Source organism: Struthio camelus, chromosome 14 (assembly GCF_040807025.1).
Source record: "Struthio camelus isolate bStrCam1 chromosome 14, bStrCam1.hap1, whole genome shotgun sequence".
In the NCBI taxonomy this organism is placed as follows: domain Eukaryota; kingdom Metazoa; phylum Chordata; class Aves; order Struthioniformes; family Struthionidae; genus Struthio; species Struthio camelus.
The window spans coordinates 4,791,919-4,815,164 of NC_090955.1; the positions used below are offsets into that span (position 1 = coordinate 4,791,919).

At 38.9% G+C, this 23,246-nt stretch overlaps 1 protein-coding gene across 6 annotated transcripts in view; it reads left to right on the forward strand.

The window, feature by feature from the left end:
• LOC104153258 (contactin-3) overlaps window positions 1–23,246 on the forward strand; it is a 251,764-nt gene that overhangs the window by 169,858 nt on the left and 58,660 nt on the right. For 5 of the 6 annotated variants that reach the window (XM_068960388.1, XM_068960387.1, XM_068960391.1 and 2 more), the window contains one exon: window positions 21,893–21,988. The exons of the other annotated variant lie outside the window; for it this stretch is intronic. In XM_068960388.1, coding sequence (XP_068816489.1) covers window positions 21,893–21,988 — 96 coding nt within the window. The remainder of the gene's footprint in view (window positions 1–21,892; window positions 21,989–23,246) is intronic. 6 annotated transcript variants of the gene reach the window in all.

The following is a 23,246-nucleotide window of genomic DNA, read 5'->3' on the forward strand; positions in this document are numbered from 1 at the left end:
TGATGACCCAGATGGATGGGTAATGTCAGCTAGTGCGATAGTTCCTGGTCTTTTGGGCAATACCTTTAACTTTCCATTTCTTACTTGTAAAATATATCTAGTAGTGCTCTTCCCTTTATGAAGGCTAGAGATCAGCAGATGAGTCATATGGTGGGCATGAGAAGCAGAGAAAACAGGGATGGGAGAGAAAACCATTTTCTTTGCGAACTGAATGATAAAAGCCATTGGGAAGGCAATATTATGTGGAAGGACTTTGGTAGAAGTTCTGCTGTGCGGTTGCACAACCCGTATAAGCCACTTGGGAAGCTCGGGGTATTGAAAAAGAAAATACGATTGTGAGTGAGAGTTGAAAAGTGCGTGAGGGTACATTGAGGTTGAAATCTAAAGCTGATGTCTACCAAATTATTCAAATAAATAGACTTTTTATTTAAAAAAAAAAAAAAAGCAATTTTCCAGAAGAAACTATATTCTGATTTCTTTGTTATTCTTGAAGCATTTATTTGGAATGTAATAATTGACTCAAGCAGATGCTTGCCTCTTGGACAAAAGCTTGATTTTTTTTTTTTTTCCTTCCCTCCCCTCCTTTGCCCCCTAGTAATTAACCTTGTAATTTCTTGTTTAATAACAATTGGGATAACATTAGCCTTTAGCTTTTCCAGTACAGGTTGTAAATCTCAGTAGTGAGATTTCAGGGATCAGTGTTTATCAGGGATCAGAGCAGAATTTTCTCACTTCTTTTTCAAAAGGGGCAAAAATAGGACAAGGTTGCAAAGCAAAAGCTTAACCTCAACTGTGTTGTTATACCTGTTTGAAAATCTAAGTAAATAAAGACTCATGTATATTCTTGTATGATTAGCAGGATCAGAACTTATTGATGCTAAAACGAAGCAAATTTCCATAGCTGTAAACAGAGCATTAAGATATAGCTATCTAATGCATCATAATGTTTTTTCCTTCCCTGGATGGAACTAATAGTTGCAAGTTTGTCAGTTTCTTAAGAGTCTTTTTACAAGCTCAAAAACATTTCAAATATGTGCGTTTTGGCAGGACTGTAGATGTTTTTCTAGACAAGTGCTGCTTGCTGTCTTGGGAGAGAAAGCAGAACATTATTTTACATGATATGTAAGTGAATGTGTTTGCGCTTGATTGTCCTTTACTCCCTCACAAAACTTGAGGGTCAAACGTTCAGGGACTGTGAACTCAAGGGAGTAACACTTGAATGTAGAAATTATCTTATTTGAACCGGTGACTGTAAGTATTCGGAGTATTTTAATCCAACAGAGGGGGAATAGAATGCTTTAGTAAAAGGGGTGAAGTATGAAGTAATTTTATGCAATAGTGAAGCAAGGAACTCCTTATACTTAAACCAACCAGATGTTTCCCTGCAGTGTAAAATGAGAAAGTAGTATAGCCCAATACAAAGGGCACAGCGCTGTGATTAAGAAGACCTGGGTTCTAATCTTGTCTTTACCGTTGTGACCTTTGTACAGGTGGTTTATCAGTTCCCATTCAAATTGTGAGGGAAAAGCATAATAGCACTTGAAAGTTGTTGTGTAGTCCACACGTTCTACATGGAAAGAATCATAAAATTGAGAAGACTTATTTCATTGTTAAATACGAGTACAATGAAATGTCATTAACATTATTCTAAATGTACATCAGGGTTTACTCCTATTTAGTAACTGCCATCTTACTAAGAAATACAAAGTGAGGAATCATTGGTTTATCATCACTTTGACTCCACACACACACAAAACAAAACAAAGCAGCATATCACGAACTTCTAAAATAAGCAAAAAACTTTGCAACTGCTGTGCCTCTCCTCCACTGTCTCAAACAGGGGAATGCTGAAATGCCATATTGTCCACTGTGACTGAAAGTTGTTCCTGGCAAAAGGCATATGCGTTGCAAAATCACCGAATGGCCAAGGTTGGAAGGGACCTCTGGAGATCATCTAGTCCAACCTCCCTGCTCAAGCAGGGTCACCTAGAGCACGTTGCACAGGATCACATCCAGGTGAGTTTTGAATATCTCCAGGGAAGGAGACTCCACAACCTCTCTGGGCAACCTGCTCCAGGGCTCAGTCACTCTCACAGGAAGGAAGCTTCTCCTCACGTTCAGATGGAACTGCCTGTGTTTCAGTCTGTGCCTGTTATCTCTTGTGCTGTCGCTGGGCACCACGGGGAAGAGTCTGGCCCCATCCTCTCGACACCCCCAACCCCCCTTCAGATACTTGTACACACTGATGAGATCGCCTCTCAGTCTTGTCTTCTCCAGGCTGAACAGGCCCAGCTCTCGCAGCCTTCCTTCATAGGAGAGATGCTCCGGTCCCCTCATCCTCTTTGTAGCCCTCGGCTGGACTCTCTCCAGTAGCGCCATGTCTGTCTTGTAGTGGGGAGCCCAGAATTGGACACAGTCCTCCAGGTGAGGCCTCCCCAGGGCTGAGGAGAGGGGCAGGATCACCTCCCTCGACCCGCTGGCAGCGCTCTTCCTCATGCAGCCCGGGATCCCATTGGCCGCCTGGCCTCTCTCAAGGGCGCATTGCTGGCTCGTGGTTAACTTGCTGTCCACCAGGACTCCCAGGTCCTTCTCGGCAGAGCTGCTTTCCAGCAGGTCGGCCCCCAGCCTGTCCTGGTGCAGGGGGTTATTCCTCCCTCGGGGCAGGACCCTGCCCTTGCCTTTGTTGAACTTCCTGAGGTTCCTCTCCGCCCAGCTCTCCAGCCTGTCGAGGTCCCTCGGAATGGCAGCACAGTCTTCTGGTGGGTCAGCCACTCCCCCCAGTTCAGGATCATCAGCAAACTTGCTGAGGTGCGCTCTGTCCCTTCCTCCAGGTCATCGATGAATACATTGAACAAGACCGGACCCAGGACTGACCCCTGGGGGACACTGCTAGCTGCAGGCCTCCAACCACACCGCTGACCACAACCCTCTGAGCTCTGCCATCCAGCCAGTTCTCAATCCACCTCACCGTCCACTCATCCAGCCCACACTTCCTGAGCTTGCCTAGGAGACTGTGATGGGAGACAGTGTCAAAAGCCTTGTCTGAAGTCCAGGGAGACAACATCCACTGCTCTCCCCTCGTCTACCCAGCCAGACGTTCCATCGTAGAAGGCTGTCAGATTGCTCAAGCATGATTTCCCTTTGGTGAATCCATGCTGACTACTCCTGATCACCTTCTTGTCCTCCACATGCTTAGTGAGGACCTCCAGGAGGAGCTGTTCCCTCACCTTTGCAGGGCTGGAGGGGAGGCTGACAGGCCTGGAGTTTCCTGGCTCCTCCTTCTTGCCCTTTTTGAAGGCTGGGGTGACGTTGGCTTTCTTCCGGTCCTCAGGCACCTCTCCTGTCCTCCAGGACCTTTCCAAGAGGATGGAGAGTGGCCTAGCAATGACGTCTGCCAGCTCCCTCAGCCCTCATGGGTGCATCCCATCGGGGCCCACGGATTTGCGGATGTCAAGTTTGGACAAATGATCTCTAACCCGATCCTCCTCCACCAAGGGAGAGTCTTCCTTTCTCCAGACTTTCTCCCTGGTCTCCACGGTCTGGAATTCCTGAGGGCTGGCCTTAGCAGTGAAGACTGCAGCAAAGAGGGCATTCAATAACTCTGTCTCCTCTGTATCCTTTGTTACCAGGGCACCCATCCCATTCAGCAGTGGGCCGATGTTTTCCATAGTCTTTCTTTTGCTAGTGATGTATTTGAAGAAGCCCTTCTTCTTGTCCTTGACGTCCCTTGCCAGATTTAATTCCAACTGGGCCTTAGCCTTCCTTGACGCATCCCTGCACACTCTGACAACGTCCCTGTATTCCTCCCAAGTGGCCTGTCCCCTTTTCCACATTCTGTAGACTTCCTTCTTCTGTTGGAGTTTTGCCAGGAGCTCCTTGCTCAGCCATGCAGGTCTCCTTCCCGCTTTGCTCAACTTCTTACTTGTCTTGAGCCTGGAGGAAGTGCTGCTTGAATGTTAACCAGCTCTCCTGGACTCCCCTTCCTTCTAGGGCTCTACCCCATGAGATTCCTCTAAGTAGGTCCCTGAAGAGGCCAAAGTTAGCTCTCCTGAAGTCCAGGGTTGCGATCTTACTTATTGCCCTGCTTCCACCTCGCAGGATCCTAAACTCCACCATCTCAAAATAATTCATTGCATCTTCAGGTGCTCTGCAACTGGAGCAAAAGACAGCAAAGAGAAGTGTAATGTTGGGCAGTTTATTTGCCTTTAGCGAAAGACTCGTTTCTTCTCTTGGTATTTTTTGCTAACTGCACAGAGATTGTAGCAAGCCCTGATAAGGAACTTTGTAGTAGTAGTAGTTTAGGTAAACTACTGACATTAACGATGACTTGACTTTTTGGGAGAGGGGATAGTGTGACAACTGTTTTGCCTTTAAAACTTGTAAGAATGGCCTTTATTGATTACAGCTATGGGGAAAAATTGAAATTTATGTATTTGCCTATGAAAAAAGTTGTTGCGGACTTTAGCTTAAGGACAGAAAATTCCATGGCTGTACTTCCCCCCCCTCCCCCAACACTCGCTCTCTCTTTTTTTTTTTATTCTTTTATTTTATATATATATATAAAATAAAGGTTCATTTTAAACATTCTGGATTTACATCCATAGCATTAACTCTGAGTGGATGTGATTTCAGCTTTGAGAATGCAAGTGACTTACAATAGTAAGCAACATATTGGAAAATATTACTCTAGCTCTAATTCTCTTTAAATTTCTTCAATTTTAACATGAATTATTGTATTCTGTAAATAAGATCTAAAGAGAAATTAAAATCTGCATAAAAGGAGTGAGTAAATGAAGGATTGAAAGTAGTTGTTACAAATCATAACCTTATCTGTTCAGGTGCCAGTTTCAATTCCATTTGAGTTCTTCCCAATTGTTGTCTCTTTTATGTTAGATTAAGTAACTTTTTTTTTTTTAAGTCATCTTATTCCCATAGCAACCCTTTTTTTTTTCCCTCCAATTGATGTAAATCTGCTTGTCTCTTAGTATCTTTCAAAGACTGCACATGAATAATATGACAGAGGGGAGCATGGTGAGCAGAGAACAGAGATTTCTGGTATAGAAAATAACCAGATAATAAGGAGAATATTTCAGATACATAACAAAACTATTTTTATCCTTTTTAAAAGTTATTATTTATTTATTTATTTATTTATTTTTAAGTGTACTCTTCAGGAGAATCAAAACCTTCCCTCTGCTTTGATAGGCTGTCTGGGTAAAACCCTTTCAAAAGGTTTGAGGGCTAGCCTACACCCCCACCTAAAACACAAAATTGTATCCTCCTGAACCGGCGAGGATCTCTGAATCTTCTGTAGCACAGGGACAAGGTCCAAAACCAGAATACAGAAACAGTTGGTACAAAATGCTTTACATCATGTGTTAGTTGCATCTGCTTTCATTTTCAAGGTATTAAATGAAGCTGAGAAAAAGAGCTGTTGCTTCATCCCCGTGGATCTTTCTCCTGTTGAATGTTTCACTTGATTGGACTTGTTTAATACAAGTTTCTGAATGGGAGTGCAATGGAAGATAGAGTTGCATAAATTGACCTGAATCAAAATTTTGATTCCGTAACTGTAATGGAGATACTTGGTTGCTTATTGCCTTAACTCTGAAGGCTATAGCTTGCAATGAACCAGAGAAGCGATCTGGTTCCTGCAGTGTTAGTACTGACACTAAGAAACAATATTATCTTTGGAAACTGGATTTATGTTTGCTCCCTGTTGTTCACCTGCTTTTGTTTGTCTGCCACCTTTTGTTCGTTCTCGCCAGAGTCCCGGTGAGAGCAGCTTTGGTATCGGACAGGTTGTCACATGCGTTCAAAGCTTGTTAGCAGTGGGTGAGGAATGGACTGCTTATGTAGTGTAGTTTTTTAGCTCGCATATTTCTCATAGTTTTGCTACTCGGTCTCCCTTCTTCACTTATCTCTAACCGTTTAAATCTTAGCAATAATTATTTGCAGATTAAATATTAATTAGATATTCTTTGGAGTTATAGTTTGTATACATAGCACGTTAAGGGTCTGATCTAAAGCCCATTGAATTTGATAGGTATGTCTGGTAAGAATTTAATCCTTTGATCCTTCAACCGTAGTTTTATAACTTACAAAATCAAACATTAAAAACGTATCAGTCAACAGAAACACATCTGTGTGTTATCTGTGGCATACTTTCACGTTTCATGACTAACCAAACAGTAGTAGACTGGAGCTTCCACAAACAGAAATAAAAATGAAAAAAAGCCTTCAGAAAAATTGCTTTGAATGCATTTTACAGCAACAAAATCTCATCCAGAAGAGACTGGTTACAAAAATGATGTAGAACAAGTGTAGTTGCCTTAGCGGGATTCAGTGATTTACTGAATTATACTAACACTAAACGAACATATAAGCATATTGCAAGTTTTAACCTTAAACAACTGATGGCCGCAACACAAAAAACTTCAGATTTAGCAGGGACTGAGAATCTCTGTTGTAAATGTCTTAACTTGTATGCCTTTTTATACGTAGCTGTTCAGTGCTCTAATTTGCTGCCAACCTACCTAGTTTATTTCTTGATGTTTATTATGAGTATAGCTACTTGCTGAACAAAGTAGATGTTTAAAGTAATGGAACTTAGAGTACTGTTCCTGTTGCACTGGATTGCTTGTGTTTTATTTTGTATTGATAATATATTTACATAAATGTTTCTAATAGAATATGGTAGTGAATGGTTAACAGCAGGCACAGATTGTGAATTGTAGGCAGTGTCATTTAATAAGCAAGGAAACTTACTACTTAGGAGAAGAGATGCAGTACCTGTTTTTTATTTTCCTCTGTTATTACCTTTCTCAGCCCTGTGCAGTGAGAGATCTTCATTCTTTTTTATGAAACTGTATTTTTTCAGCCCTTGGCTTTTTATTAAATTGTAGTTAACAATATACTTTTGAGGATTATGCCACCCTACGTGGAACAATTTGGCTTACACTGGAGATCAATCTGCACATAGTGCATCTGTCACTTGAAGTATCTGTTTAGAGGCCAACAAAAAGATTTGAGGTCCCGCTGTGTTTTGGGGGTTTTCTGCTTATGTGCGTGTTTCAGTCTATTCAGCTCTCTTCAGTAGCGCTGAGATTATATTTGTTGTTATAAACAGAATAGCAGAAGAAAAGATCCGTATTTCTGGGTAGTTTTTCTTTGCCCCCCCCACCCCCCACCCCAACATCTACTGTGGAACGGTCTGATGCAGAATTTATTAATCTATGCAGTTGTTTGCTCAGGTGTAATCCCTTGTTCAGCCACATTTATTCATCCACTGAAGGAAATGCATATTGGTACATCATGGCATATTAAAGGTTTACCACTGGCTACCACAGCTGTCATCTCTTTGACCCTTCAGTAAACTAACAGTCTTCCAAATAATTTTGCTTTCCTTCAAGTGTAACGCCATTACAGCAGAGGCAGACAGAATGCAATTCTCTGTAGCTCTTGTCTCATTCCTTTCTGTTCTAAGGAGATTAATGCACTCGAATCATCCATGTATTTTCTTTTTATTCTCTGATGCTGCAAGAAGAGCAAAGAAGATGAAAAAGTGCACTGAATAATAAGTTAGCACTAGCTTTGGGGGGGATGGAGCAAACTGGAAAGAGTGAACTCACTCTTTGGGTAGAAGTCTTCTTACTCTCCCTGGACTCATGCTTGCCCTCTCTGCTGTGTTCATACTCTTCCTATTCATTATCAGCTAAGAGTGTTGCATCTTTTCCCTTTGTCCACAATAGCGTGACCTGTGCTGTGTATTTAGCAGCCCTGTCTTTGGTGGAGGGGGAAATTGAGTATTTTTGTTTGTTTTGATGTTGTTTTGAGATTCCATTGACAGCAACATCAAGGTTTTGCATCATCCCAACTAACTTTATCTTTCCCTTCAAAAGGGGATTGGTGTTATTTTGTTAAATAATGTTCTACAAGAACTGGAGTCTTAAATGTTCTCTGTAGTTAATAGGAATCGATGATAGCATTATGAATGTTATACTTGCTACTTGAATTTCAGATGCCTTCTTTCCTTCCTACTGGTGTTATTTTTACTTAACTTTACTCAGATGCTATACACATTTTCCCCCTACCCCCCTGCCTGTAGCACTTGCTGTGGAAATAAGCAAGTCAAAATCTCTATACAAAAATGTCTAAATCGTGTTTAAATGTTAATGTTATATGAAGATACCTTAAGTGTCATCTTAAGCATTTGCCCATAGAAGCTCCTTCCTATGTACATCCATTTACAAAGAGGTACTGTTAAAAGAAGCAAAGCAAAAAGCAACAACAAAAAAAACCCTCGGAACTTCGTATGGGTGTTTGCCTTCTGATAGCACTCTGTAGGCAGTGTGGATAACCTTGTTATCACCTGCTTTGTACCAAAGCTTGGAATAACCTCCTGCAGTGTGCTTTCTAAGCCATCTCTCTTTCCCTGCATTGTTGTGCAACTCTTCCAAAGGAAAAACTTATACTGCTGCTTGCTGGCATTACTGCTTGGGATCTTGTAGAGGTGATGAGAAATCAAGAGTGAAGAGAATAAGTGAGTTTATAGATGATGGGCTACGCGTGGTGTCTGATCTATTCTAAATCAATGCATGTAAGAAGGCAGCTATCAACGTTGTCTAGGGCAGCTGTTCTTTATGAACTTATATTCCTTGTAACTTCTGGTGATTTATGTTTTCTTAGTGTTTTATATTTTGGTTCTTTCTATTGTATGTCCTAATATTTTATCCAGTAAATGAAGTTAATCAAATAAGTCAGCAATTTGTTGGGTTTCTTCTTGTAGAGACTGGCTCTACAATGTCGCTGCTTCTCATCTCTGTTGTGTATGTTTTCCTAACTTTTGTTCACGATTTGCCAGTTGCTCTTTAGGCTTCCTTGCTCACTCCTTGAGTACCTAAGATGTGTATGATCTGGTGCTTTTGATTATTAATAATCAAATTTTAGCAGTTTGTCTTCAGCACTCTCTTACTGATTGTTCACACTCCTTTGCATAATCATCGGTTACATAAAAGCCCAGAACAATTTATCCTTGTTATACTTATCTTTAAAAATCGAAACAAAGAATCCAGTTATTTTAGAACCACTCTGTCCTTAAGTATCTTTTTCTGTTTTTTTAAATTATTTTTCTGGAATATTCTTCCTCTTTGATTAGGCAAATCTAGTATTTTTCTTCTTTTATTATTTCATAACTTGACCTCTTCATAGCATGTGCTGCTGCTTTATTTACTCTTTTAAATGATGTATAATTCTTTTGTTCAATTCCGTTTAAAATTAACTATAGCTTCTCTAACTAGTTCACCATTATCCTTCCTGCGTTTTCATTACTTTTAGTTTTTCTTTTTGGTAATTCACTGGAATTACTTTTTTGTTTCTTTTAGAAACGCTTATGCTTCACGGTAAATCCTTTTTTATTGATAAGCTTGTCTGCAGGATTCCAGGTCTGAGGTCTGTGTCTAAACTGGGGGGCCTAAACATACTTCCAGACTCCCAGGATATACTGACTCCCGAGTAAGGGTAAAACACAAACGAATGCCATTTCTTCTCATATCCCAGTGGCTGTGAGAAGGAGACCCAGGAACAGAGGCTGTGAAAGAGCCGCTATGCATTGCAACTATGTTTTTGGTTGAAAGCGAGACACTTGAGCACACCCTGATACTTCTCTGCCATGCAGCCTGAATTACTTTGATTTGTTACTATACAAGATGTCAAAGTAGATCGAGTCAGAATGAATTCTTATCACAAACCATTGCATTGTGTAATGAATTTAATTTATTCCAAGTCATGCTTGCAAGGTTCTCCTGTTCTTCCGCTGCAGATAATGGAGTACCAGTTAGCAATTCATTTTGAGCAAGACCAAATTCAATTTTATGTTCTGTTTACCTCTATGTTTAATTGCATAACAATCATTGTTCATACTTTTGTAAATCAAAACACAGGCTTTATTATCCAAGTGGAGATTAAACTGCTTAATTTTTAAATGCATCTGCCTTATATCTGGGTCAGAACAATGGTTAATATTAGAGAGGGGTTTAGTAACCAAGTTGAAGCTCTGGCACGTGTACTAAAAAGGCCAAGAATCATTCTGATTTCATGGAGGATATGAGGGGCAGAAGTTGATGTGCAATAGACCGAATGAAATCTTGGCTTCATTGCAGGCAATAGATAGCCCCCACCCCACCTTTTGGTTCCAGTCAGGCTGATTTAGTTTAATGTGTGTTTCTCTAGCTGGATGGAACAGTTCTTTGGTAGGATAAATGTGTACAGTCCTTTAAATTCCAGAGAATGAGCTGGGAAGTCAGTCGTTCGTGTCCTTCTCAGATGAAAGTTCGGAAGGAACTGTTACTTTATCTGTTTTGATTTCCTGCGTATTGGAATCCAATTTTACTTTGTAACCCTTGTATTAAACTGTTATGGTCTATAGCAAACTTATTGCTGCTTCTGAGGTGTCCAGCTTTGTTTAGAAGACTTGATATGTGTCAGATATTTCCTTTAATATCTTCTTACAGTGGTAAATTATTCTTCTTACCTAAAATAATTAAAAAACAGTTTTAATTCTAATTTGGATTTATCAAGCCTCAGTCTTCAATCTTTGGCGGCTGTCCTGCTTCAGAAAGGATACCACGAGAAGGTCGTCTGAGAATATGATGGCAAGATAAGCAGGTAGCATGTAGCTGACAGCTGTTGCAGGGTCTGTGCTAGTCTTGCAGGTTACTGTTTTGTTTACTCTAGTGGTATGTATCAACTGTACTCTAAATGATTTCTTTTACTGACTGCTGCAAATCTGTTGGTGGGAGGGTGCGAGTGGAAGATAGATTTACTTACAGTGAAAACATTTTAGCTGAGATAAGTAGAGCTGTTACAGTGTGTGTAAATAAGTCTTGCTGTGTGTGTGAGAGCAAGTGCAAGGATCTCTGTTCATCAAATTTTCTTAAATGGCCTACCAGGAATATAAAATCAGTTCTCAGCAAAAACTGCAGCATATTCAGTCCCTGCTGCAGCATGCCTTAGGTACAAAATAATCTGACATCTTCCACTGAAAATTCAGACTGTCAAAAACTAATTAAATATACTCAGCAGCACTTGAGAAAAGGAGAGGTTTCTAGATGAGACTAAGAACTGACTGCTCTAACAGCAGGAAACCCTGATACAAATCACTTACTCCCGTACTAAGCAGCTCTGAAATGAGAACGGGTGGTTTAGGCTGTTTTGGTAGAATAGGCTCTTAGTCTTTGCTGTTTAAGAAACACCTCCATCGATTTCTGTTCCCTAAACCTTCTTATAGAAACCAAAGAAACGCCTGCACCTTGGGTTTAGACAAGACAACCCCTTTTTAGGTCTTCGCCTACAGGTGAAGGAATAGTGTTGGAGCACGCCCAAGGTCTTCATAGCTCCCCGTACTTGCAGTTTGTTCACGCTTCTCTGCAGCACTCAACTAGTGGAGTCTAGCATTGGAATTGAAAGCATAAGCCAGTCTTCCTTGTGGTGGGAGCTTGGTGGCATAAATGATGACGTTCCTCTGGATGAAGAAGAAGGGGGGGGGGGGGAAATTATAATGATGTAATTGTAATGAAGTGGTAAGGGATTGACAGAATGAGTCTTTTGAGACTGGAGATAAAGAGATTTTAAAAAGAGTTGAGGAATATGCTGAGCCTGAGTGTTGGTAGGAGTTCATGAGGTTGGAACTGACTGGAAAATAAGGCTTGAGCTAGAAGCCATTGGGGAGAGGTTAGAGAGGACAGCACCGGGATGATATTAGGAATGACAGAAATGTGGTCAGAAACTGAATCTGGAACTGAAGACCACATGAGAAAAACTGTAGCACTGGGACCTGGAGCTCAGTGGAAGAGTGTGTTTCAGTCCTGGTAACTGCTTGTTTGGACCTGTATTTTGCAGCCTTCCTGATGGCTTTGCTTCTTTGCAGGACAAATGTCCCTCAGTGCTTTTCCCAGCAGCAGCATGCCCCAGCCAAGAGGGGCCAATGCACACTCCCATCCAAATCGGGAATGAAAGCCTAGGTGCTGAGCTGTTACCATTATCTTTTCTCTTGGCCAATATTTATGGTCCTAGGCAGCCTTAATTCTGGCACTTTCTTAACTCCGAGTAGTTTCCAACCTCAGTATGTTATTTTAATTTAAATAGGGACTAAAGAGTAGTATGTTTGTGCAAGTATACTAAATTAAGATCATATGATGTTTTTTAGCTTTTGATTAAATGAGATTTTTTTTTTTTTTAAGAACTGCTTGTGCACAAGATGGAGATGTGGCTTCATTGGATGGTATTCCTCATTTTACTTTTGTCTTCATAGCTTTATCTGCACGTAGCCTGCACAATGTTGTAGCTCCTAGTGATCAAGTTGTATTGTTTCGTTCTTGTATTTTTATGTGAACTTGGCAATTTTTTATCTCTATAAGTTTATCTGAACTGTCAGTATCACAATGATGAGTAAAATGATGTCTTCCCCCCACCTTATCTATGGCAGAAAATACCAGTCATACTTATCAGTTAGCTACTAATGACATTATGGCAAGAAACGCACTTCACCGAGTCCCTTTCCTGAAATCTGTAAGGAAGGTGACTACAGACCATCTGCTTTAGCCACTTTTGGCTACCGTAAAGCAAATGAACAAATTATATTCTGGTTTGCTTTGATGTGCTACTGAACATCAATTAAGCTATAACTTTAGTGTTGCTGCATGGTGTCCTGATGGAAATAAATGATTTTTCTTATCTGTCCTGTCCTTCTGAGCCTGTTAATGCAGCCAAATCCTAGCCAGTAACCGAAGGGATTTGTAGTCATAAGTGTTTGCAGTAATTTTCCAGAATCTATCTTATGCTGTTGAAACATCTTTGTACTCAGCTAGATATTACAGCGCTTGTAGTTGTAAGGAAGAGTGTATTATATCCCTGCATGAGAAATGTTAGATTTGAGCAGTATAGCAGCAGTTAATTTCAGTACTGTATGCTATTTTCAGGGCATTAACTCTGAGTTACGTTGTCAGATGTGAAAATTCACTTATCTCTTTCTAAAAAATAGAGATTAATCAAATAACTATACCTTCTCCATACTAACCAGGCAAATATGAAAATGTTATAACTCTTACTATCAGAGTGGTTAGCAGCTGCGAAGCAGAGAGGCCAGAGTAAAATGTTTTAATTTCTCTGAATTCATCTGTAAATGTTCTTCACCTATTTCACCCGTATAGGGTAAAATTCTGTGTGTGGTCTGTCACCTGTATGGCTTGCTTCAGGTAGGCTACTGAAATCATTTATATAGAAATAATCATCATCTATATATTTATTAATCTAACGATATGAATCATTAAATGCTTTGATACCTGGTGAATCCATGACAGATCCTTGCTTTTTTAGGTTGAGAAACGGTATTTTGGAGAATACTTTAAAATATCTTTGTAGTAAGAAAAAGGATCAGATTTAAGTGTTTCAAATCTTTTCAGCTGAGTTGTTAAGCTTCTTCCATAGTCGTACACTTTTTTTGTAATGTTTAAGCAATTCTGTAGTTGTGCAGTGAGATAAAAGATGCTAGATCTTCTTCCGTGGGTGGATAACACTGCAAGTAATTCAACATGAATGGTCATGTACATGCACACACAGTTCAGTATCCTCAATTACTCAGTCATGCAAGTTAAAAATTTTACTTTCCCTGAACATTTGTCTCAATAAACTCAAATAGAAAGAAAATAGAGTAGGAGGGGGAAAAAAACACTGGAAAGTATGATGAGCTGTTTACAGAGCAAGGTGGCGAAAAAATAAATCAGCGCTGCCTTATTTGCCCAGAAGTCTTAACTGCAACATCTTTTATCATAAAAATTTTTATTCAGAATATATTTTTGCCTCTTATGTAGCTAGACATGATGTTGAGGACATAGGAATCAATTCAAAGGTATATGTGCCCAATTCAGGGAATTGGGATATCAAATGAAAATTTTAGTTAATATTACTTACCAATAAATCACCTTTCCCTGTTTCACGTAAATCCAGGCGGTTAAATGTTCTGTTTTAACATAGCCTAGAAGAAAGGCATGGTCTAGTGCCACTGTCATAACAGTTAGAGCTTGCTTTTGGGAGCCTGATGCATGCATCCATTTTTCCTTTTGCCAGAAACTGATGCTGCAGTCAAGTTCTTGCACTGGGCTAAGAGCTAGCAAGAAAAGAGTTCAGTTGTTCAAGTTGTTTTTTTTCTGTTTGGCAATTTTCTGTGCCCTTCAGAAAGTGTATTAGGTAGGATAGAAAGTTGACTGACTTGTCAGTTCTCTAGCTGGACCGCACTGATTTGGGAAATAAACGGTTTCATGTTTTTATCAAGGAGGTATCCAGGTCTGTCGACAGATGAATACAGGGCTCTAGAGGAGCATTGAAAACCCAGTAACCATGCATTAACTTTTCAGGATTCTCAGTAAGCCAAGTTTAAAATACAGAACAGCAGCTGGTGATAGAGATGAAATCCAAGAGGTTTTGGAAAAGAAAATGATCGTGGTGACTTTACCATTGTAGTTCCTGTTAGAGGTTTATTCTGTTTTTCTAGGCTGAAGACTCTAAATATTGTATTGTTGTTTACTGACTGGGAGATACCTGGTTTCACTGCAAATGCCTGCTACCTGAGAAAGCTGATTTTGGAGAGAAAGAATTACTTAAGAATTTAAATCACAGCAAGAAACACAGTCTTAGGGCTGAGGAGCTGTTGAGGCTTTACCTTTGGAAAGTCTAATTCTCAAAGAAGCGTTCTACACAGATTATTAGAGCTTCCTGCTGCAACGGTTCTGTAAAGATAGTATGGTTATTTCTTGCAGCAGACAAATTTTAATTAATTGTGTTGGTGTTAACTATTGTTAATTGCGTTCAGGGTGCCTTTTTTTTTTTTTTTTCCCAGCACCACACATACTTGTGCAGTCCCCATAATTTTTCTTAACCCAGTTACAACAAATATTTTGAGATGAGAATTATAAATATTTTCAAGATCTCAGAATGTAAGATTTCTATGCTGACTAACAGTTTAGTATATTTTTTACATGTGCAGCAACAGCTGTAGTAAGACATCTGCTGATAGGACATTTTGTCATCTGGTGTATCTGATATTTGTCATTTTTACATTTGTTACAGTCCACATGACCCTAATCAAAACTGTGTGGCTCTTTGCCAAGTGCTCCATACCAAGTGAGGTGGTGAAAACGATGGATTTGGTTACCCCTATCCTGGCAATCTTTCCGGTGACAACCCAACTGTATTCTGTAGACTTCTGGGAGAGTATGTCCATTTCTTCAAATAAAGTTGCCGTCTTTGGAAAGATGAGTGAAAGTCAGTGACAAAAAACCCTCCTGTTGTCATCAGCATGTTCGCAGTTCTTCAAAAATGTATTGTTCTAGGAAGTCTTTTTTGAGGAGTTCCTTCTTGGAAACTGTCATTTATAAAAACCTTCAGGTGATTAGACCCAGATCTGCCAAAGCGTTTAGCCATCTGTTTAACTATTAAAATGTGAATAGTAGAGCCCAGTGTTCTTCCAACACTAAACCTGCTTTTAATTGATAAGCCACTAGAGTGATAAAGGTTCTTTATAGAATACTGTCAGGATATTCTTACAGTTTGTTTTAAGAAAGCTTTAGGGGGGTGACAACTGTGTTGCACCCGAGAACTCAGCTGTAGGATTACTTGCTTGAGCAAACATTGTTTCCTTCTGAGATGTTTCTTAAATTACGCCACTGGACAAAATAATTGAAGTGTTTGACTTGAGTGAAGGGTAATTCCTAGATAAAATAAACTTAAAAAAGACTTTTTTTGGAAACATTACTTGGAGAATGGTTTTTCCCGTCGAAATATGCATTTTCCTTACGATATTCCTTTTCTCCATCTTTTAGCATATTTTTTCCAATGTTTTCTATTTTTATCTCTTTAAAACACATTCCCTGCTCATCATATGTTGGACTTGATCATCTTTTATGTTTTATGTTTCTTGATCATCTATTAATGTTTGGCTACTGCTTTCTTTCTTGGCTCTTTCTGACTTCTTCCCTTCCTTCTGTTCCACACAGCCTATTAAGGCATCTAGTATCCTCTTTCTCTCGCTCTCCCTTATTACTGCAGTATCTTCACTACCTTTTTTGCATGGTGGCATTCCATGTCCACAGCACTCTGATATATCAGTGCCAGTTTTTTAACTTTTCATTTTTGTGTTTGTATAACAGTTTTATGATTTTTTTAAATGACTGTCATTTAATTGGTGTGCTCATGTTTAATTGTTTCCTGTTGCTTTTTTTTTTTTTTTTGGCCGCATCCCAAGCGGAACTGGGAACTCGGGAGCTGTGAGAGCAAGTGTCAACTTTGCTGTTAGTCGCTATTGTTCACAGCAACTAGTTCCTAATCCTGCCTGACTCGTTCATTAAACATTCTTGTTTTCATGCAACAGAACCAAGTTACAGGTACTCCTCTGTCACCCACGCTGTCTAAGGCTGCTGCATTTTTGTAAGCAGTAGTTCTGTCGATATGAGATACTGGTTCCAATGGACTTTGTGGAATGAGATTGATGCTGCATGAACAGAGAAGTGGGCGATATTTTGAACTGTAAACAGAAGGTTGTTTTTCTAGTAGTGCTTCAATTTGATGCAAATAAAGATTCCTGGAGGTGGGAGGTAGACACCTTTCTGTTTGCCCTGTCCTGGAACTTTTAAGGCATGAAGATGGCCAGGATATCAGTATTTTTAGGATGTGGGGGCTATGTTAGTTGTTATATATCAGAGCTGGCTCTCAACCTAGAAGAGAGATACTCTGAAGCTGTGTCTCTACTCCTATGCTATGGAAGTACACTAATAGCAGAGGAGCCACTCCCCTCTTACTAAAACATAGTTGTAAAAATATTCGTGCTAGTGTATATAACCTATTGTACTATTACCTTTATATGGGTAGATGTGGTACTATGTAAGTTCAGCAGTGTGTCACAGCATTATGAGATTTTTGTAGAGGTTGCTGTGAAATTCTGTCATTTTCCTGTAATACTAGCCTGCCAAAAAACTGTAGAAGGAGTCCTGTAATAGCCACTGAATCTCTTCTTGTATCACGAATCACCCAGTTCTTTTTTCTGTTTTCAGTAATGTTCAGTTTTTGCACTGTCATCATTTCTCTTCTTTCCTTTCCATCTCAAACTCTAATTGATACTTACAGAGATTATTTGAATCCTCCTTCCTCCATCCCTTTATTCTTTCACACTAGATTTGAAGTTTAGTGAAGTCAGCGGAAAGAATCACTTTCTCTATATGTAGTTTATTATGTTTTTTCAGTTGCTGTAAGTCTGCAGGCACTGCGTTCTAGTTAACAGGCAAAGTTTCCTAAGGATTTTAAGCTTCTTAATTCTTTTATCGGTTCAATAGAATAATGCCAAGTATACATTCAGTTTCCAGCATTTGACTAAAGCAGTGAATAACGTGTACTCATGAAAGTGTCTCTATATAGCCAGACTTCAGACATAAGAGTTGTAGGTATGAAGTTTGCATATGCATGGGATCCGTTTTGGTGGCAGGAAAGAGTTTGAAACAAACAAACAAGCAAAATCCCAAGGATTTGTCTGTCTCTTCTTTTCTCCAGAAGTTGTCATTACCAGCATAGCTGTTACAATATACTCAGGTTATTATTCTGTTACTCTTCTTAAGAGCTGAGAAATTGGTATTTCATTCCTTTTAATAATGGAACTTTGCCTAGTACTTCGTTAGGCGCTAACATCAGAGTCCCTGCTTTAAAATTACATATTCAAGAAAACAGTTAAGCTTTGGTTGTCTGGCTCACTTAGGTACTTGAGCATCTTAGCTGTAATTTTTTCAAGATTATACATAAAATGTATATAATAATTCTGCTGTTTTAAAGAAGGAGTCTATTGAAGTAATGGAATAAATATTTCTGTGGTTAAGGGACGCTTATACTAAATGGGACATAAATGTAGTTTTATCCTCTGCGCACTGCTTAGGAAAAGAATTTTTGCTAGTTTAGTTAAAAAGCAATAAAATATAAAAGGTAGGAATACTGTCAAGGCTGCCTGTAAGATCTCTATCTCTTGTTTTAATGACTTTATTTGGAGAGCAATATTGAGAAACTAGAGTAACGTACCTGAGGAAAACTTTCTGTGAAATTTGTCGATGTCTTCTACAGAAAATGTTTGCTGTGTTTGTAGAACATTGAACCCTTGTTCAGCAGTTATCAAAACATGGTAAAATTGTAGCAAACGTGCTGATGATAAATATCATTTAATTGATGTAATATAGTTAGGTGCTTGGGTTCCGCTGCACGTGGGGTTGGACTTCTAAATCGGGGTCTCCAACCAGGAGTGCCTGTATGCCCTGCACATTACTTAAAATTAAAGAAGAAAGTTGGTATAGTTTCCAGCAGCCTCTAGTAATCTTATGATGAACCAAATATTTAAGTAGGGGTGGAACTTCAGCACATGGGTTTCTTGTCACAATGTGATGCAACTTGGTGCCACAAGTTAGGAGGTTGCAGTGAGGCATGTGTCTGAAGTCACTTTTTCTGTCCAGTTCTTGTCTTTGCTCTTTGTTCCCAGGCCTGTTTTATCATATTAAGACATTTCAGCAGCGTAAGAGCATCTTATTTCAGAGTAACAAATCAATCTGAAAAAGTAAACAGTCTTTTCCATTATTACCCACCTCTTAAGATATCTTATTCAACCTCTCAGTTTTCTGCGAGCTTAATGTTCCTTACCAGTGACTTCATTTAATAGCCAATTTTGTTAGAAGATTCAGCTCTGCTCCCTGGTATTATTGCTTTTGGGATACTGGTTTTACAAAAACAAGCAAAAGAAAACAAAAATAATCTCCCCTGCTGTTCTGCAGAACAGGACTTGCTTTGACCTTTGTAATGCTTTGAATATGCTACGGAAACCCCTGAAAATAAGATCAGAATATTGTATATGAGCACAAGATATTTTTTAAGGTCAGAGGTTTGGACTTCATTGTACAATACTTTCTAATAGAGTTTTAATAATAATTTATATGGTGATTTTTGATTATTTTCAAAGTGGTATCAGGTAATGCATAAAGAGAATATAAAGACATATAAATGAATTAAGTGATGTTTCTGCAGCTGTATGATTCGTCTAGTACTTAAACCATTCTGCGAGGTAAGATGGAGAGCTTCCTGCTAAATAATGAAAAACAGTTCTTTCAATGTAGTATGGCTCATGTGCTTTTGTTTCTGATGGGTTCTGCTTTGATGCTTGTTTCCCCAAAATTATTCCTTTGAGTCAACCATCTTGATCTGCAATGATTAACAACTTCTGCAGTGCCAAATTGCAACAGATCAGACTGCAGAACTGTGATGGGTCACAGCTGGATACCGCAGGCATAATGAAACCTCGCCTTTCTGCCTGCCTGCCTGTGTTCCACAGGTCATAGCACTTGCTGAGCTACTTGCAGACCACTTCTCTTCTATTAGCACGGTGTTTAGATAGCACAAAGACTTCAAAATATGTGTGCAATAAATGAATGTGTGTTTGGAAAGCAGTGATAAAACAGGTCATCTTGATTACTGAAATGACACGTATTGCATAAGATTTACAACTCAAAGTGGTTGTGGTGTTAGTCGGCAAAATTCAGTCCAAGTTCATTTTAAATTTTATATGTAAAACTTTTGGTAAATAAGCATTTATAAAAACAAATTGGATAGCTGTTTTCATCCTGATATAAGTAGTATGTCTTTTCTGCTCTGAAGTATGGCATTAGAATAGGTCCATTAACCAGGTCAGGGGAAAAGTCTAAAAGTTGGTAGTGAAGCTGATGTTGGAAACTTTTGTCACTAGAAGCCAATTCTGGTTACTGCTAGGATATGCCAATTACAGTTACTCAGGATGTGCTTTCTTAGCACTCCTTTTGAGACCTAGTGGGGAAAATGATATTATGAATGATGTTAGCTCTTAATTCATCATTTTGTGACTCAATGGAATCCTTAAGACAAAATTGCTTTAGGGATGGCTAATGAATTTATATTGTTATGCAGGGAAGAGAAAGATGCATAAAAGGCCTGAAACTATTGGCAAGGCGGACTATTTTGATGTACCAGTGAAATCTGTTCAGTTGTGGTTGTTTATGATCTTCCATATGTGTCCAGCTGAAGGACCCAAAGTTCGTGAGCGTAAGTGAAAGTATAGGTACCTGATGTGTATTTGTACAGAAAGACAGTTCGAAAGCTGAAAACAGAATCCTTTTCAAGAACCCTCTTGTATGCATTAAACAGATAGCGTTGCTGTGAGAGCAGTTACAAAAACGTGTCTATACAAGCTGATTTCCAGTGTGCCTAAGGTTGTCACTACACGGCCAGTACTGATGAAATCAGTCCAGATGTGAAACAGCTGACTGACAAAATGAGTCTGTAGCAGTATGTTCATATAAGACAGGCAGCTTTGTGCATCTACGAGACACTCAAGAGTTCATAGGTGTTCCCCTTCTCTTTCTTTTAATTACATAACACCTTTTTCTTACAGGCCAGTAACAAAAAATAATAGGATAACTTATCACTGTGGCAATAAATATGTTTTTAATGAAACATTAAAATTTTCTACTCTTCAGTGTTCTGATTGGAACAGCTGTTTCTTTTTAGTATTAAATATTTGATTTTGGGAAATAGCTATTGTTGGTCAACTCACTATGATTATGCTTCATAATAAAGACAGCACCGTTTTTAAAAACTCCTCTGGGTCTTTGAGCGTCTGTATGTGAAAATATCTTTTTACAAAGTTGTAAACAAACTTAATTTTTAACTTCTAGCTGACTTTACTCCCTATTCACTGAATTGTTTTCTGTTTGGTTTATTAATTTGTAATTTGATTTATTAATTTGCAGTAATACACTTCGTTACTATAAATAACACTCAAAGGATTTCCTGAGACCAGATCTTAGGCCAGCTCTTAGGTAACTGAAGGAAATGCTATCTATTTTGAGCTCAGGTGTTTTTTTTTGTTTTTTGTTTTTTAAGTCCAATTTTGATGTCTCTGAAAATTCATTTCTGTGTGTTGTTTTATCAAGAATTTACTCATGGGAAAAGTCTTTTCTAAGGTACAGCCCCAGTGTCAGCTTGTGCTAATGATTGTATCCAGCTATTTCAAGGCTATAACGAGCCCATACTTTCTTGGATCTTGAGTCATCCGTTAGTGCTACAGTTAATTTAAAAATTACAGTAAAATACTATTGTCCTAGAATTTTGCATTAGTGCATGGCTGGTAGCTCCCCTCCATTAGTAAAGCTAAGAATGATTGCACAAGGCCTGAAGCCAAACAGAACGCCATTTCAATATATTGAGATGCAAAGTGCGTGCCTTAGTCAAAGTTTAGAAATACTGCAAGGAAGTCTGCCCGTATGGAGGTGGTGGCTTGTTTTTGGAGTGTGTTGGTGCGTGTTGTTGCGTGATGGGGTTTTTTGTGTGTTTTTTGCTGCATGTTTTTTCCTGTTAAAAAGACCTGCATCTCTCTTCTGAATAGCTGTGTTATTAGCGGTAATTCAAGGGTGGTTAAAGAAGCTCAGAAGGATCTTGATGCTATTTTCTTCATTTTAGAAGAAGCAGCGGCTTAAAGACCTTCTTTTAAGTTAGGCTGATAACTCCTTTCTAGTTATCGAAATTCTGATAGTATAGAGTTAGCGTAAGAATAAAATTAGCCACAAGATCTGTTTAATTACGTTCTTGTAATTTAGTTCTCTTTGGTCCTAATTCTGTCATCCTTATTTATGTTGAACAGCCATTTCTTTTGCAGGTAATCAACTGAAATTATTGAACTTATTTGCATACTAAATGATTTGATGTGTGGAGTTGAAGAACTTGAAACACCTGTATATTTAGGCTTTTCTGTTTCCTAATGTTCAGCTTACCTTCCTTTCAAAAACAGATTTTGAAAACTCCAGAACTAAAATAAGAAGCACAGTATCAGTTCGAGAGGGGCAGGGAGTTGTGCTGCTTTGTGGAACACCACCTCATTCTGGAGGTAAGAAAGGACACAACTTAATTTTTTTTTTTTAAACTTCTAGCTGACCTTTTTTTTTTTCTTTCCCCTCAACAGCAGCTTTTAAGAATATCTTGTGTGAGCTAGGTACACTGAATGTTTCCATGCTTTTAGCATGAAGTTCAAGTATTACCTGCCAAAACCAGCAAATCTAACCTCTGCTGGAAAGGAAGCTAAAGAGAAAAAGGGGGAAGGAAGTACCTAAGAAGAGCTTACATTTATCTTGAAATGTCTGTCTAGGCCCTCGTAATTTCTGTGCACTTAATATGTCTGATTTTTATGCTACTTCTGCTAATTAATTGAGTATCTTCTGCAGTTAAATTCTGCCCAATTTCCCAATTCTTTAGGCTCAATGAATCTGGTTTTCTGTATGACTAGCCAATTGTAAGAAATTAGATTTTTGTCTTTAAGCGTGCTAGTGTGTGCCTGTTTCTTGAAATTAAGACGTTTGATAGTATAATGCAGTGGTGCTGGTATAATTAAAACACTGCTATCTTGAGAGGGACCAGACGACTGGATGTATAGATCCTTCGTGAACCCAAAGTGATGACCTTACCATTCATTCTGTATTCTAAATCTTTGGCTAATTGACATTGAGCCTCGAGTAATACTTGAAAGTAACCAATTTTATTTATTGATATGCAGTCCCTTTTTTTTCCTTTTTCTTTTTTTTTTTTTTTTTTGGAAGGCTGTGATGTTAAACATCAGTTTTGATTGCAAAGGCAAAGTAATACAAAAACGTTGCAAATGCAATAATTTAGGTATTTTGGCCTCCCTAAATTTGGCAGAGTCTAAGTGCTCACAGGTCTAAAGTGACAGTTTTACAACTGTCTGAAACTTGCAGAATTTTTCTCTCTCCTAACTGACATATATGCTTAAATTATCTTTAATTCCTTAGAATAGCTTTGTCTTTTTGGCTGCTGAGAAAATGGGTTATTGTCCCACCTGTCTGTAAGAACAGAATGATTAAATTCTGCTTCTATATGCCAATCTGATACGCACATCCTGTCTGTGCACGTCTCCAAACTAACTACAGTCCTGCACTATATCTGAAATGAGAAATTTGAGGTGTTAAACAGGAGATGATACAAAACGTGCTCATATTCCTTAGAATCGTGGTTCAGATCACCATATGGAAAAGGTGAGAATTTCTTTCACAGCCAGCAGATGGGATATGATTGACCCTCCCACACTCTTTGTTATTCATGCAAAAAAGAGAGAGCTGAAGGGTCTGTGAATT